At 38.5% G+C, this 18,463-nt stretch overlaps 1 protein-coding gene across 1 annotated transcript in view; it reads left to right on the plus strand.

Annotated features, from left to right (window-relative positions):
- The window catches only part of DNER (delta/notch like EGF repeat containing), a 556,690-nt gene that overhangs the window by 194,590 nt on the left and 343,637 nt on the right, over positions 1–18,463 (plus strand). The window contains exon 2 of the mRNA XM_053709836.1: positions 15,039–15,320. Coding sequence (XP_053565811.1) covers positions 15,039–15,320 — 282 coding nt within the window. The remainder of the gene's footprint in view (positions 1–15,038; positions 15,321–18,463) is intronic.

The following is an 18,463-nucleotide window of genomic DNA, read 5'->3' on the forward strand; positions in this document are numbered from 1 at the left end:
GTCATTGGGGCTTTTCCTCTTAAAATTTTATAGGCTTTGAGCAAAGTGTTTTTTTTTAATTGGGTAGAGGTTCAGACCTGGCGCCCTCAGTATGGGCCGCCTATTGTACCTTCCCGTCTTTGCATTCAGTGTCCTCTATAGCTTGGGTATTGTTTTCCCAAAAGTAATGAATGCAGATGTGGACTCTTTCCATTTATGAAGAAAAACATAAATTATGCTTACCTGATAATTTCCTTTTCATCTGATGGATAGAGTCCACAGCTCCCCACCCGTAATTTTTTGTGGGGAGTCTTTATATTCTTCTGGCACCTTTCACCCTGATATTTCTTCTACTGTTCCTTTTTCCTCAGCAGAATGACTGGGGGATGAGGGAGTGGGAGGAGTATTTAAAGGGACAGTCTACACCAGAATTTTTATTATTTTAAAAGATAGATAATCCCTTTATGATCCTTTCCCCAGTTTTACATAACCAACACAGTTATATTAATATACTTTTAACCTCTGTGATTATCTTGTATCTAAGCCTCTGCAAACTTCCCCTTTATTTCAGTTCTTTTGACAGACTTGCAGTTTAGCCAATCAGTGCCTGCTCCCAGATAACTTCACATGCACGAGCACAGTGTTATCTATATGAAATACATGAACTAACACCCTCTAGTGGTGAAAAACTGTTAAAATGCATTCTGAAAAGAGGTGGCCTTCAAGGTCTAAGAAATTAGCATATGAACCTCCTAGGTTAAGCTTTCAACTAAGAATACCAAGAGAAGAAAGCAAAATTGGTGATAAAAGTAAATTGGAAAATTGTTTAAAATTACATGCTCTATCTGAATCATAAAAGTTTAATTTGGCCTAGACTGTCCCTTTAAGCCTTTGGCTGGGTTGTCTTTGCCTCCTCCTGGTGGCCAGGTCCTTATTTCCCAAAAGTAATGAATGCAGCTGTGGATTCTTTCCATCAGAAGAAAAGGAAATTATCAGGTAAGCATAATTTATGTTTTTTATAGATAGGGCGCCAGTTGGAAAACAGTTAAAACCGGAATGCCGGGTAATAGAATGGCACCGCTAGATAAAAGTAAGTTACATCACATCTTTATTGGAAGTGATAATTTATAGTCCATCTAAAATATCACTTTCCATGCCTGATTTTAAAACAAGTTTACATCACTTTAAAGGGACAGTAAACATAGAAAATAATGTTATATAATTCTGCACATAGTGCTAGAGTTATATAACCTAATATTGCCTGCAAAGTTTTATTAAAAAATACTGTTTTCCAAACCCGTTCTCTGTGCTCTACTGAGCGGGTCTGTTTTTTACACAGAGCGCATCTGGCCAGCTGTCTAGTCACAGCCCAGCCCAACCTCGCCATTACACTCAGTGCAGCTCGCTCCTGCTCTGTCTGACAGCGGGAGCGAGCTGCACTGAGTGTAATGGCGCGGTTGGGCCGGGCTGTGACTAGACAGCTGGCAATATTAGGTTATATAACTCTAGCACTAATATAATGTTATATAATTCTGCACTATGTGCAGAATTATATAACATTATTTTCTATCGGCTAGATTTAAAGTTTTGTCGGTAACGACCCGCGTAGCTAACGCTGGCTTTTTTCTGGCCGCACCTTTAAAATAACTCTGGTATTGAGAGTCCACAGAATGGCTGCGTTAGGCTCCAAAAAAGGAGCGTAGAGCATATTTAACGCAACTTCAACTCTCGATACCAGAGTTGCTTACGGACGCGGCCAGCCTAAAAAACGTGCTTGTGCACGATTCCCCCATAGGAAACAATGGGGCTGTTTGAGCTGTAAAAAAACCTAACACCTGCAAAAAAGCCGCGTTCAGCTCCTAACACAGCCCCATTGTTGTCTATGGGGAAACACTTCCTACGTCTGCACCTAACACCCTAACATGTACCCCGAGTCTAAACACCCCTAACCTTACACTTATTAACCCCTATTCTGCCGCCCCCGCTATCGCTGACCCCTGCATATTATTTTTAACCCCTAATCTGCCGCTCCGTAAACCGCCGCTACTTACATTATCCCTATGTACCCCTAATCTGCTGCCCCTAACACCGCCGACCCCTATATTATATTTATTAACCCCTAATCTGCCCCCCACAACATCGCCTCCACCTGCCTACACTTATTAACCCCTAATCTGCCGACCGGACCGCACCGCTATTATAATAAAGTTATTAACCCCAATCCGCCTCACTAACCCTATAATAAATAGTATTAACCCCTAATCTGCCCTCCCTAACATTGCCGACACCTAACTTCAAACATTAACCCCTAATCTGCCGACTGGAGCTCACCGCTATTCTAATAAATGTATTAACCCCTAAAGCTAAGTCTAACCCTAACACTAACACCCCCTTAAGTTAAATATAATTTTAATCTAACGAAATTAATTAACTCTTCTTAAATAAATTATTCCTATTTAAAGCTAAATACTTACCTGTAAAATAAATCCTAATATAGCTACAATATAAATTATATTTATATTATAGCTATTTTAGGATTAATATTTATTTTACAGGTAACTTTGTATTTATTTTAACCAGGTACAATAGCTATTAAATAGTTAAGAACTATTTAATAGCTAAAATAGTTAAAATAATTACAAATTTACCTGTAAAATAAATCCTAACCTAAGTTACAATTAAACCTAACACTACACTATCAATAAATAAATTAAATACAATTCCTACAAATAAATACAATGAAATAAACTAACTAAAGTACAAAAAATAAAAAAGAACTAAGTTACAAAAAATAAAAAAATATTTACAAACATTAGAAAAATATTACAACAATTTTAAACTAATTACACCAACTCTAAGCCCCCTAATAAAATAACAAAGACCCCCAAAATAAAAAAATGCCCTACCCTATTCTAAATTACTAAAGTTCAAAGCTCTTTTACCTTACCAGCCCTGAACAGGCCCCTTTGCAGGGCATGCCCCAAGAAATTCAGCTCTTTTGCCTGTAAAAAAACATACAATACCCCCCCCAACATTACAACCCACCACCCACATACCCCTAATCTAACCCAAACCCCCCTTAAATAAACCTAACACTAAGCCCCTGAAGATCTCCCTACCTTGAGTCATCTTCACCCAGCCGAGCCAAATTCTTCATCCAAGCGGAGCAAGAAGAGGTCCTCCATCCGGTAGAAGTCTTCATCCAAGCGGGGCAAGAAGAGGTCTTCCATCCTATTGAAGTCTTCATCCAAGCGGCATCTTCTATCGTCATCCATCCGGAGCGGAGCGGCAGCATCCTGAAGACCTCCGACGCGGAACATCCATCCTGGCCGACGAATGAACGACGAATGACGGTTCCTTTAAATGACGTCATCCAAGATGGCGTCCCTCGAATTCCGATTGGCTGATAGGATTCTATCAGCCAATCGGAATTAAGGTAGGAATATTCTGATTGGCTGATGGAATCAGCCAATCAGAATCAAGTTCAATCCGATTGGCTGATTGGATCAGCCAATCGGATTGAACTTGATTCTGATTCTACCGGATGGAGGACCTCTTCTTGCCCCGCTTGGATGAAGACTTCTACCGGATGGAGGACCTCTTCTTGCTCCGCTTGGATGAAGAATTTGGCTCGGCTGGGTGAAGACGACTCAAGGTAGGGAGATAGAAACATAGATATAGATATTGACGGCAGATAAGAGCCATAGGCCCAGCAAGTCTGCCCGACCTTACCTAACAGTATAAACTTATCTAGTTCGTAGGATAGCCCTATGCTTGTCCCATGCAGATCTTCAGGGGCTTAGTGTTAGGTTTATTTAAGGGGGGTTTGGGTTAGATTAGGGGTATGTGGGTGGTGGGTTGTAATGTTGGGGGGGGGTATTGTATGTTTTTTTTTTACAGGCAAAAGAGCTGAATTTCTTGGGGCATGCCACGCAAAGGGCCCTGTTCAGGGCTGGTAAGGTAAAAGAGCTTTGAACTTTAGTAATTTAGAATAGGGTAGGGCATTTTTTTATTTTGGGGGTCTTTGTTATTTTATTAGGGGGCTTAGAGTAGGTGTAATTAGTTTAAAATTGTTGTAATATTTTTCTAATGTTTGTAAATATTTTTTTATTTTTTGTAACTTAGTTCTTTTTTATTTTTTGTACTTTAGTTAGTTTATTTCATTGTATTTATTTGTAGGAATTGTATTTAATTTATTTATTGATAGTGTAGTGTTAGGTTTAATTGTAACTTAGGTTAAGATTTATTTTACAGGTAAATTTGTAATTATTTTAACTATTTTAGCTATTAAATAGTTCTTAACTATTTAATAGCTATTGTACCTGGTTAAAATAAATACAAAGTTACCTGTAAAATAAATATTAATCCTAAAATAGCTATAATATAAATATAATTTATATTGTAGCTATATTAGGATTTATTTTACAGGTAAGTATTTAGCTTTAAATAGGAATAATTTATTTAAGAAGAGTTAATTAATTTCGTTAGATTAAAATGATATTTAATTTAGGGGGGTGTTAGTGCTAGGGTTAGACTTTGCTTTAGGGGTTAATACATTTATTAGAATAGCGATGAGCTCCAGTCGGCAGATTAGGGGTTAATAATTGAAGTTAGGTGTCGGCGATGTTAGGGAGGGCAGATTAGGGGTTAATACTATTTATTATAGGGTTAGTGAGGCGGATTGGGGTTAATAACTTTATTATAATAGCGGTGCGGTCGGCAGGTGGAGGCGACGTTGAGGGGGGCAGATTAGGGGTTAATAAATATAATTTAGGGGTCGGCGGTGTTAGGGGCAGCAGATTAGGGGTACATAAGTATAACGTAGGTGGCGGTCGGCAGATTAGGGGTTAATAAGTGTAGGTAGCTGGCGGCGACATTGTGGGGGGCAAGTTAGGGGTTAATAAATATAATATAGGGGTCGGCGGTGTTAGGGGCAGCAGATTAGGGGTACATAAGTATAACGTAGGTGGCGGTCGGCAGATTAGGGGTTAAAAAAATTTAATCGAGTGTCGGCGACGTGGGGGGGCCTCGGTTTAGGGGTACATAGGTAGTTTATGGGTGTTAGTGTACTTTAGAGCACAGTAGTTAAGAGCTTTATGAACCGGCGTTAGCCCAGAAAGCTCTTAACTACTGACTTTTTTCTGCGGCTGGAGTTTTGTCGTTAGAATTCTAACGCTCACTTCAGCCACGACTCTAAATACCGGAGTTAGAAAGATCCCATTGAAAAGATAGGATACGCAATTGACGTAAGGGGATCTGCGGTATGGAAAAGTCCCTAACATCGCCGACACCTAACTTCAAACATTAACCCCTAATCTGCCGACCGGAGCTCACCGCTATTCTAATAAATGTATTAACCCCTAAAGCTAAGTCTAACCCTAACACTAACACCCCCCTAAATTAAATATAATTTTAATCTAACGAAATTAATTAACTCTTCTTAAATAAATTATTCCTATTTAAAGCTAAATACTTACCTGTAAAATAAATCCTAATATAGCTACAATATAAATTATATTTATATTATAGCTATTTTAGGATTAATATTTATTTTACAGGTAACTTTGTATTTATTTTAACCAGGTACAATAGCTATTAAATAGTTAAGAACTATTTAATATCTAAAATAGTTAAAATAATTACAAATTTACCTGTAAAATAAATCCTAACCTAAGTTACAATTAAACCTAACACTACACTATCAATAAATAAATTAAATACAATTCCTACAAATAAATACAATGAAATAAACTAACTAAAGTACAAAAAATAAAAAAGAACTAAGTTACAAAAAATAAAAAAATATTTACAAACATTAGAAAAATATTACAACAATTTTAAACTAATTACACCTACTCTAAGCCCCCTAATAAAATAACAAAGACCCCCAAAATAAAAAAATGCCCTACCCTATTCTAAATTACTAAAGTTCAAAGCTCTTTTACCTTACCAGCCCTGAACAGGGCCCTTTGCGGGGCATGCCCCAAGAAATTCAGCTCTTTTGCCTGTAAAAAAAAACATACAATACCCCCCCCCAACATTACAACCCACCACCCACATACCCCTAATCTAACCCAAACCCCCCTTAAATAAACCTAACACTAAGCCCCTGAAGATCTCCCTACCTTGAGTCGTCTTCACCCAGCGAGCCAAATTCTTCATCCAAGCGGAGCAAGAAGAGGTCCTCCATCCGGTAGAAGTCTTCATCCAAGCGGGGCAAGAAGAGGTCCTCCATCCGGTAGAAGTCTTCATCCAAGCGGGGCAGAAGAGGTCTTCCATCCGATTTGAAGTCTTCATCCAAGGGGCATCTTCTAACAGTTCTGATCGGAATTAAGGTAGGAATATTCTGATTGGCTGATGGAATCAGCCAATCAGAATATTCCTACCTTAATTCCGATTGGCTGATAGAATCCTATCAGCCAATCGGAATTCGAGGGACGCCATCTTGGATGACGTCATTTAAAGGAACCGTCATTCGCTTTTCAGTCGTCGGCCAGGATGGATGTTCCGCGTCGGAGGTCTTCAGGATGCTGCCGCTCCGCTCCGGATGGATGACGATAGAAGATGCCGCTTGGATGAAGACTTCAATCGGATGGAAGACCTCTTCTTTAGAATATCATACCAGCCAAGTCAAAACATTTGCGGTTTTTTTAATAGCCAAACTCCACCTACCACTTGCTTAATTTGGAAGAACCAATCTGGGCTTGAGTCTGCAGACAACAAGGCTGTCTACTGTCATAATGTTGGTATTGCATTGTTTTGCAGTTATCAGTTAAAGCAAATTAGGGAAATATATGTAGCAGAGTTAGCCTGGTGACTACTGCATGTTGCTTTTCCAGGTCTGAAAATTACAAAAGCTGTACCGTTCTGGTGGGCATCATACGTGGCTCCTTCATTTTAGAGACAGTGTCAGACAGTCATGCGGTCAGGTGCCATGCATCCCCCTCATGATTTCCCAGTTCCCGTTTAGAGAGACAGCACAGCAGTGAGTGACTCCACTGCTCCACACGTCACTGAGCAGTGAGCACAGATAGGCAGGCAGGTTTAAGCTAGCAGCGCAACTTCGCAAGCCCTACGGCACGCCCACAACATTCATATTGAAATTGGGCAGGGGAGAAGCAAAGTACAAACAAGCAAAAGCAGCTGGGAAAACGATTTGTGGAAATTGCAGTGCTGGCTCAAGGGGCAAAAAAATGAAGTGTCTACAACTTCCCCAATCCCACTAATGTTCACAAATGCTGGCCCCTCTAATAAAAAAAAAAATCTATGCATCTCTACATTGTATTTCTTTGAATTTCAATAAAATAAAAAAATAAATAAAAAAGAAAAATTTTTTTTTGGTGGTGTCACCCCCTGGAGGGTGCCTGCACCCCCCTAGTGATGCCACTGACACCAAACCTCCTCCCTTAGTCTGCAACCGGTAATGTGTGCAGACTTTGCTTGAAGCAAACGTTTTTCCTAAGAAATTAAAGCTGCTACTTTTCTTTTTTGTACAGTGTTTTTCTTATGTTTGTACATGATACTCCCGAGGTTTAGCAGGTATTAAGTGCTCTGTGTAAAAAGGCATTTAGAGCAGTATATACAGTAAGTCCCACAAAAACTTTAGCCCTGTATATAACTTTCAAATAATTTACTTATGCTCCTGAACGGTTCAGAGACCACTACAGATCATTCTGCAAAAAATTAAACTATTCAGCTGAGCAGACAGCTGACACATTGCCCTGGCTGCTGCGCCTGCACCCTCCCCACCCCTGCACCGCCGCCCCTCCCCGCTACACACAGTGATCTGACTTTTTTCTACTTTTATTTGTAGCAACAGTTTGGTATCAGTCTGCCCCTTGTCCCCTCACCCTCCTGTCTGGGTAGTAAGACCTCCTCTCTAACATGCAGGATTAGAAGCAATGCCTGACAATGCCTGTAGTTAGTCCTCAAGACAACACCATGGCATGGTCGCTGCCTTCTCATGCCTGAGTTCAAATACGAGTTAACACGGCATATGCAGTCACATACGCCAAAAAACACTGACTGTGCATTGGTATATATATATATATTTTTTAAAATGCATGGTGCAATGCTGGACAGATGTCAATCATCCCGGGACAGCAGGACTGTCTTGCGAAAATCGGGACTGTCTCGCGAAAATCGGGACAGTTGGGAGGTATGACATGCTCTTTTCATAGTTATGCTGGAAATCTTTGTAAATTATAAAAAGTTAAGGAAAAAACATATAGAAAAAAAGTTTGTATCAAATTCTTTATTCTTACTGAATTTAAAATGTTTATGCTTGAGTGCAGTTCCAGGCAGGGCTGGCTCAAGGCATTGTGCTGTCTGGAACCAAGAATGAAATAATTCTGGCCCCCAAATATCCATTCACTGCAGTCTAAAGCCAACCATAAAAAGGGATCTCAAATGTTAAAGTTCAACAGATTGAAAGCTTACCCAACAGCATGCTGATACTCAGCAGTTAGACCCAATATAGAGCTAGATTACGAGTGGGGCACTATAGTTTGAACACAAGCAATATCTCCTTTTTTCCGTCTTTTTGCGCATGTGGGAAATAGCGCGCATATTACAAGTTGAAATTAAATGAATTTGCTCAAGCGCAATCATGATTTACGCTTGTTGGGTTAGTGCGACTTGAGAGCTCAGGTAAAGGGTAGGGGAATAAAGAAAATTGCATTAAATACAACATAAATAAACTTAAAAGTACAGTTACACTCATATAAACAAAAGGGCTGCAAAGAGCTTTAACATATATTTGCATATTTAGAAAGGTTTATAATTGTGCACGAAATTACCCCAAAATACAGTGTAATGTGTTTGCTTCCATAAGGCAGGGAGAGTCCACGACTTCATTCCTTACTATTGGCAAATACAACACCTGTCCACCAGGAGGAGGAAAAGACACCCCAGCCAAAGGCTTAAATATCCCTCCCACTTCCCTTATCCCCCAGTCATTCTATGCCTTTCGTCGAAGATTTGAATAGTCCTGTTATGGGCATGTTCCCTTCGAGAAAGGACTGGAGTTTTAAGTAATCATGTCAACCTCTCAGTGAGAGTATTGATGAAAGTTAGAGTCTGGAGATGCAGGGAAAGTTTTTTCTGCAAACCCATCCAGACTGTCACTAACAGCTCCTGAGCAATCAGTGTTGACGAGTTTCACTGCTTGCTACACACTCAAGTCCATGTCAGAAGCGCTGCTGCAAGACTGTCACACTTGAGAGGCTGTGCCAGTTCCACAGCATGGATCCTGGAGGGTAAGACCGTTTTTTATATATACAATTTAAAACGCTATACAGGGTCACAGTGTGGCTCCTTTATACCTCAAAAGGATCAAGGGTTAATATCTCCTTCAGGGAGATTATTTCAACAGTTTGGGGATTAATATCTGCTTAATGTGAGAGTTTTTTTAGGCTCATAGACAGTGTTTTTTTGGTTTGGAACAAACAGGTTTCACTTTAGTTTTTGAAGTGTTGCGCAGCTCATAATAGCTTGATGCCCATTTTTATAGCAGGGGAAGTCCTGTCTTACGTACCACGTGACCGGGTGCGGTCTCTTTCATTTCCTTAGATCCTGCTGCAGACATCACTCCTGAGGAGAGTGTTTTCACTGTTAGCTGTCTGGGTCTAGGAGGTGGTGAGTGCCCCAGCCATTGGGAGTATTAAGGTGCCGTTTTTTAAATAAAAGCATTTTTTTTTTTTAATTTATATTTTTTTATTGAGGTTGAAAGGAATATTACAGGAGATATTCATCCAGTAACAATGAGGATGTAACAATAAAACATAAATTATATATCTAAAAACATAGCAACGAAATAGATACAAAAAACCTCTCTGGGCATGGAATATGTACATGCCTGGAAGAACATCAGAGTCATATTTATATAATATAGAGCAGTGTCAGGTATCCACATTACAAATATTATAAACAGTGAAGTGTACAACCAGTATCCAGCGGATAAAGGTACAATTAAGAGATATGTGTAACCTGTCTAGTGACAAAAGGTAATGGAACCTCATTTTTATATATAACAGATATGGTCCCCAAATTGCTGTTCATATAGTTATTTAATCTGAAAAAAAAAGAGAACGGTTGGGGCAATTGGGGGTTAGATTTTGTTTGGCCACTTTTGGACCAAGTTAGCAGGGAGGGGAGAAGGAAGTTCAGCGGGCAAGAGCCGCTCGAGGTGGAGTAGGGAGGGGAGGTGAGATGAGGGGCGGAGTCTTATAAAATACCAGACTAGTAGAGTGAGGGGAGTAGACAGTAGTCATAAACTATAGACAAAGGGGCAGACTTCAAAGGGACATCCTGTTGCATGTTCAGTCAATAGGTAGGGACATAATTCACTTAGGTTATAATGATGCACAATACAAGGTATATGTATAGTTTATAATATTCCCATAGGGTCCTGCATATATCAGTGTTCTAGGGTCTAATGAGACAAGTCTGGAATGAGTAAACACGAGTTATGTTTGCTATATGTAAACTTTCTAGGCAGGTATAGATATTTTTGAGAGTATACACATTTAAATATACAAATAAATCTTAGTATAAGGATTATATAAGTAATATTATAGCAGGCATACCAACAAAAACATACAAAGGTTAAGAACCTTTATCTCTGAGATTGAATGAGCAGGGGCTGTGAACCCTAACCTGTCTAAGGATAATATAGGGAACATGTGAGGGTAAATATCATTTTATAGGTCTTAACTTAAGGGTTACCAAAAATCAACAGGGGCATGTAATGCCTACACTAACCTCAATGCCAGTTCAAGTCAAATTGTTGTAAGCTATGATACTAGTATATCCTAATGTAATAAAGGCTATTAAATATTATAGTACAAATCAAGTCTCTCCGTCTCTTAAAGTTTAAAGTCTAAACTATATTTAACCTGGCTGAAACTAGGTAGTGTATAATACAAATCTGTTACTTCAGTGAAGTCGTGGGAAATCAGAGGGACAGGTATGCTAATAAGTCCTAACTAAGGGGTCCCTGAAATGGTACTTAAAACTTGCAGGTTACCTAAACAGCGCTAACTATATCATCAGAAGTATGCATAGGGCTCAGTGTTAGTTCAAAACCCTTTGTCTGAAAAGGTTAGTAACCCTTATCTTTATGTTTAGACATGTGAAGATATAAGTGGAGACATATTTATCTACTTCCAGGAAATGCATAATAGGACCCTCACAAAAAAGGATATGTCGCTCTGTCCCTGAGCCCTGGAGTTATAGGCAGTTAGAGAGCATTAGGCGAAATAAAGCGCAGCATTGTGACACCAAGTGGGTTATTGGAGAGGATGGGAACATACATGCAGATAATTCTTAGTTTTAGGTAGATATAAGTGGCATAACGTATACCATAACAAATATGTAATTATTAGTCTGCATTAGGTTGAGTCATATGTAATGGCGTATTTCAATATAGATACCTAAATGCTGACATCCATTCCATGTAACTATGGTTTAAAACAAAAAGAAAACAAGTAATAATAAGGTTAAATCAGGAGACCGCTCTGCTATTTAGCACCTTCATTTTATCAATAATAAAGTAAACCATATATCCGGTAAAGCATTTTTTTTTTTATTGTCCTTCTGTGGGTATATACAAAGCTATGGAGGAATCTGATACTACATTAAAAGGTTCCGCTCCTTCTGTACTGATGAATAATTCCTGTTTATATTGTGAGGAGGCTGTGGTTTGCCCGCCTGCTCAAATTTGTGCCATTTGCCTAAACACTGTTCTGAAGTCTAAGAAGAGAGACAAGCCTGCTAATACTCATAGCGCTCTTAGCCTTTCTGAGCCGTCTACTTCTCAGGAATCTGGGTCCCAATAAATTACTACCGTTTCTACATTACCCGCTCCACATGCAAGTCCCCATGGCTCAAATTAATATGACCTTTATTCAAGAGGTCAAAATATTGCTAAGTATTAAATTCACGAAATCCTTATAATTCTGATTAAATTGGGATTTTTTTTCTTGTGATTCTCTAGTACAGCAGGAACTCAGTAAGGCTTTACTCTCCACTTTTATATAAAGATATAGTGTACAATAAAATGCTCTATTTTGCAGGGCACTTTTTAAAAAAAAAAAAAAAATTCCCCTTGTTTTACATTAGGTTTAAGTTTTTTTAAAAGGTTAAATCTACAAATTCCCTAAACACCCCATTCTTCTCCAGATGAGAATATGGCCTGTAATTGGAGCATACACATGTATGCCACATTCTAATTTGCTCAACAACTGCATCCTCATCTGAAATGGCACAAGAGCACAACTTCACCTAAGTATTTACAGGGTTAAATACATAGTTAAAGAGAGGAACGAGTTTTAAAAAAGTGCTCTAAGGAAAGCAGATTTTTCTCCCCATGTCATAAGAACTTCTCACAAATCTATGTATCATCTATTTATCTATCTATCTATCTATCTATCTACATATCTATAATGTATCATCTATCTATCTATTATCTATATATCATCTAACTATCTATCTATCATCTATCTATTTATCTATCTATCTATCTAATCTATCTATCTCTATCTATAATCTATATATCATCTATATATATATATATCTAATCTATCATCTATCTATGTATAATCTATCTATTTATCTATCTATCTATAATCTATCTATATATCATCTATATATCTATCTAATCTATCATCTATCTATCTATTATCTATCATCTATCTATCTGTTTGCGTGTCTGGCTTTCTAACTAGTTGGCTGTAAGCTGTGTACTGAATGTCTGTCTCTTCCATTAAATACTCCTGTTGATGTCAGAGAAAAGTAATCTAGTTAATTACTGACAAATTTAATAACATTGTGATGTCATTTTACTGCCTGATGTGGTGGGAATACTGTTTGAGTGGGAATGTGGATGTATAAGGAGTGTGCAGAATATATGAAAGAGCAGAGAATTAACTATGAGGGTTTGTGCTATTTATAATGTTAATTTGCCTGTATTGTAATTAAAAAGCTGGCTGCTTCACATTGCTGCTAGAGTGAAATGCCCCCTAAACTAGCTCTTAAAAAATCATTACAGTTTGTTTACTAAGGGCTAGATTACAAGTGGAGCCCTAATTTATCATACACAACTTTATGGGCGTGCAATAAATAACCAGCCATTACAAGACCAGATCTCTGGTTAATTTTATAAATGTCCCCCAAATGCCCCCAAACTTAAGTGCAATACATTTTATTAAAAATAATGATAGTAGCATCTTTATTTTTTTTAATAAAATACCTGAAAAAAGCAGTTATATGGGGCTAGAGTTGGCGGGTGTGGGATGTTAGAAAAAAAAAAAAACGCACTGAAAAGTGCCTTTACATTGCGGTTTATGGGAACTGTGTGTTCCCTATAAATATATATGTATACATATATTTGATATATTTAATATGTTCCAGTTTTGTCAAAAGTTTTTTATATATACATTCATATTTATATAGCTATAACTGTACATTTGACTACTGTCTTGTATTGTTATTAAGAGAATAATGTCTTAGCAGTATCTACTTGTATACAATACTGTTTTGTGTTATATATATATCAGTCTATACCTTTAACATCTGCTATTTAGTTTGTTTTTAAACACTCCCATGGGAGGTATCTCTGTGTATAAAAGGTGCTCAGGTGTTACTACTCTCACATCTAGGATTACGGCTACTCTAGCCGAAACCGGTCAGATGCTTCTTGCAGATTTTTAATGTATGAGTTTACTCATGAATAATAAAGGACATGTTTTTTATTTCCAAGGATCTCTTTCTACCAGTTATTTCATCTGATTACTCCTGACTGTGCTGGGATTTCTATTTTGTTACATTATATATTTATATATATTTACAATTAGCTGCTATAGCTGCATGACTTACCCCCTCATGCGGGTCTTGATGGCATTAAAACGATGATCCCATTAAAACCTATACGTGCGAATAACCTTTAAAGCTAGTATACTGACCACCTCTTATCCTCAGTCACGGGACTTTAGTAAAGCCCAGGGATGGTCCCTTTGATTCTGTTCCCCTACCCTCTTTCCCCAACTTGTCTTGTTAGGAATTATTACTGTTGCTATGACTGAATAATACGTTTAAAACATTATAATAATACGTTGAAAAATTGTAGTACTCTCATCCATTCCCGGCCGCACTCTGTAACCCCTAGGGCGGGTCTGGTGTTATGTATTGTATTTTGCAGAATTTTCATAAAATAAATAAAAAAAACAAAAACAAAACCTATACGTGCGCTGGTATTACTCTCCACTTCTGGCACTAAGTTGTGTTGTGTTTTTTTCTGTAACGTAGTAATGATACAGAAGGACATTAGGAGCATTACAATTAATGGAATTAATGGATACAATAATGTGAAGAGTTAAAAGCTAAGGATGTCTTTATTTACAGTGAATTTAAAGTGAATTTAAATATTATTTACTGTGAGCAGTTTGATTTCTGTTTATGATACCGTTACATCAGCAGAGCTAATGGTAAAGTTAATGGTAGTATGTGTTGGAGATAAATAGTTAATAAAATAACTTGAGTTAAATTATGTCTTAGTACAAAGACAGTGACATATTTCAAGTCTGTAGAGTCTCTTTATTAGACATTGAGATCCAGACACTGAAGAGACTAGCTAAAGGTGATATTATCTGATGCTGAAAGAGCAATACGGTTGTGTAGGGACTCTTAGCATTAAAAAGATCATTCACAATTAAACATAAGACTCATTTGGGCATACTTCTGTCTAGGAGATCAGTGATATAATCACTGTAAATCCTTAGAGCCAGAGAGTTTTATTTTTTTTAGCTTGTCCTACATATCTTTATACATGAATGTTCTTCCCTGACTTCTAAAAAAATGTGTAGCTGGCTCCTAACTTTGATATAAATCTGACTAGCCTCTGTTGTAAGTAACAACTTTGATAAGACAGTGCTCATCATGATTGTGTGGTTGTGTGTGTGCTAATGTTTATCATAATGGTTTACTAGGATATTCTGAGTCTTCTGAATAGAACTGATTTGCTTTCATTGCTGCAAATTTACAATGCTCATTTCTTTCCTCAGTTTGCTATAGACGCTTGTGTGAGCAATCCTTGCAGCCATGGAAACTGCAGTACTCATGATGATGGATATCTATGCATCTGCATCAATGGCTACACTGGGCTGCACTGCGATCAGGCTACCTCTGAACCCACAGAGCTCCCAACACAAGGACAATTTGAACCAAATGAGTCTACTCTGGAGCCAAGCATCAAAGTGCCACACTCACCGGGTAGTCTGGAGCTGCCAGCCTGGAGACCAAAGGCAGGACAGAAAGTGGCAACTCTAAAATGGGATGAAGTCCAGGTGAGGGAGAGCAAGACCCAGCTCTTGTTCCCATTATAGCAGGGATGTCCTACCCAAGCCCAGCTCTTATTCCCATTATAGCAGGGATGTCCTACCCAAGCCCAGCTCTTATTCCCATTATAGCAGGATGTCCTACCCAAGCCCAGCTCTTGTTCCTATTATAGAAGGGATGTCCTACACAAGCCCAGCACTTTTTCCCATTATAGAAGGGATGTCCTAGTCAAGCCCAGTTCTGGTTCCCATTTTAGCAGGGATGTCCTACACAAGCTCAGTTCTTGTTCCCATTATAGCAGGGATGTCCTACTTAAGCCCAGTTCTTGTTCCGATTTATAGCAGGGATGTCCTATTCAGGTCCAGATCTGGTTCCCAATACAGCAGTGGTGTCTTACCCAGGCCCAGATATTGTTCCCATTATAACAGGAATGTCCTACCCAAATAATAAACAACAACACACGGGCGCCAATGGCCTAGTAAAGTCACCACTCAGAACAGATAAATATTCAGGTTAAACCAATGGACTCAAAGTACAGGCGGCCCCTTAAATAATTTAATCTGGCTCTCCCTTGTTTATTAGGTAAATTATTAATCTGACCCCATCCCAATTTTTAGGGTTCTAAGAGAGAGTTCATGTTCTATATAGGCACTCACAACATAAATATAAACCACTTTATATTCAGTTCCAGAATGATCACTTCACCTGGCACTCACAAGATATATATATATTGTGTATGTCTATTGTGCACTAGAACTCCTACCATGCACTACTACTTGGGTAAATGTCACTTAAATTTTCTAGTATATCCAGTTCACGAACACTTACTCTGTTCAAGTGGCCCCCATGGGAGAAGAACACTCGACCAGTAGCCCCAGATACAATGAGTTTGATACCCCTGGGTTAAACTCACATAGAAGATGCACTGAAAAGTGCTAGCAATGCAGACTGGAACTTCACAGTTGTCCAGCTAACTGAATCATGGAATGGCAGGATCCTAGTTTGTTACAGACAGCAGATTTGGTATGAGAGTGCAGCATCTGTGAAAACAATAAAAAAAAAACACATGGTGCTGCACAGATAAACTACATGTGCTAATAGTGTGAAAAGGGAACACTCACATCACAATTGTACCTCCAGGTTAGCAGGTTGCGACTTTCAGGCAAAAACAGGAACCGTTACTTGGCATCAATCAGAAGGCCAGGTAATTCATTGAAGATCAGGCAAGTGTGTATACAATCGAATATTATATTAATATAACAGTGATGCATTCAGGGTCTGTTTCATCAGGCATAGCAGGGATGTCCTACCTAAGAAAATATCTTTTTGCCATTATAGCAGGGATGTCCGACTGAAATTCAGATCGTGTTGCCATTATAGCAGGGATGTCCTACTGAAATTCAGATCTTGTTGCCATTATAGCAGGGATGTCCTACTGAAATTCAGATCTTGTTGCCATTATAGCAGGAATGTCTTACCCAAGCCCAGCTCTTTTTGCTATTATAGCAGGGATGTCCTACTGAAATTCAGATCTTGTTGCCATTATAGCAGGGATGTCCTACTCAAACTCAGATCTTTTTGCCATTATAGCAGGGATGTCCTACCCAGGACCAGATCTTGTTCCCATTATATTTGTAAAAAAAACAAAGAGAGTAGCAAGGTAGTTTAAACAGCACTCGTTCCTTGACACACTTTTATTAGTAATAACACTGAGAAAATAACTCAAAAGTATTTGTACAGATATGGAACACCATATACAATTATGTATACAAATCAAACAAAATAAACCCAGGGTAAAAGTACCAGAGTCCAGTATGTCCACTACTTACCCACTGCTCCTCCATAGGGAACTCAGGGATAGTAACTCCTTTCCAAGCATAGACATCAAGCAGCAGAATAGGATAAACTGCTGGTCACAGTAACATTCATTTGGAGGGAAAGATCTCAACACAGCCGGCAGATGGATTCCAATCCAAGCCGTGAAGAAGCTGAAAGTTTGCTAGCGCAACAACTTTGATTATACTGGACCTTTTACTTGATGCAGTTTTATCTATGATGTAGATATTGAGACAATGAGGAGGGATACGCTTCGATGATCACATATATGAGCGAGATGTCTAGCTTTGTGTAAAGCGTTGGATTCGGTCCTGGGAAAATCAAAAGCAACTAAGCCAACCATCATTTCACCATAACTAATGGCTAGATTACAAGTTTTTGTCTGTAAGGCTGTGCCGTGCTAACAAACCTTTTTTTTTCTCACCGCTCCCTTAAGACAACGCTGGTATTACGAGTTTTCTGCAAGCCGGCGTTAGCCTCAGAAAAGTGAGTGTTGAGCAAAATTTAGCTCCACATCTCACCGCAATACCAGCGTTGCTTACGGTAGCGGTAAGCTGGCTAAACGTGCTCGTGCACAATTTCCCCATAGGAAACAATGGGGCTGAGCTGGCTGAAAAAAACCTAACACCTGCAAAAAAGCAGCGTTCAGCTCCTAACGCAGCCCCTATGGGGAAATAAAAGTTATGTCTGCACCTAACATGAACCCAGAGTCTAAACACCCCTAATATTACACTTATTAACCCCTAATATACCGCCCCCGACATCGTCGCCACCTACATTATATTATTAACCCCTAATCTGCCGCTCCGGACACCGCCGCACCTACATTATACTTATGAACCCCTAATCTGATGCCCCAACATCACCGAACCCTACATTTTATTTATTAACCCCTAATCTGCCCCCCCAACGTCGCCGCAACTATATTAAATTTATTAACCCCTAATCTGCCGCCGCCGCCAACGTCACTGCCACTATAATACATTTATTAACCCCTGAACCCAAGTCTAACCCTAACTCTAACACCCACCTAACTTAAATATAATTTAAATACATCTAAATAAATTTACTATAACTAACTAAATTATTCCTATTTAAAACTAAATACTTACCTGTAAAATAAACCCTAATCTAGCTACAATATAACTAATAGTTACATTGCAGCTAGCTTAGGATTTATATTTATTTTACAGGCAACTTTGTATTTATTTTAACTAGGTAGAATAGTTATTAAATAGTTATTAACTATTTAATAGCTACCTAGTTAAAATAAGTACATATGTACCTGTAAAATAAATCCTAACCTAAATTACAA

The sequence above is a fragment of the Bombina bombina genome, chromosome 4 (assembly GCF_027579735.1).
Source record: "Bombina bombina isolate aBomBom1 chromosome 4, aBomBom1.pri, whole genome shotgun sequence".
NCBI classification, from domain to species: domain Eukaryota; kingdom Metazoa; phylum Chordata; class Amphibia; order Anura; family Bombinatoridae; genus Bombina; species Bombina bombina.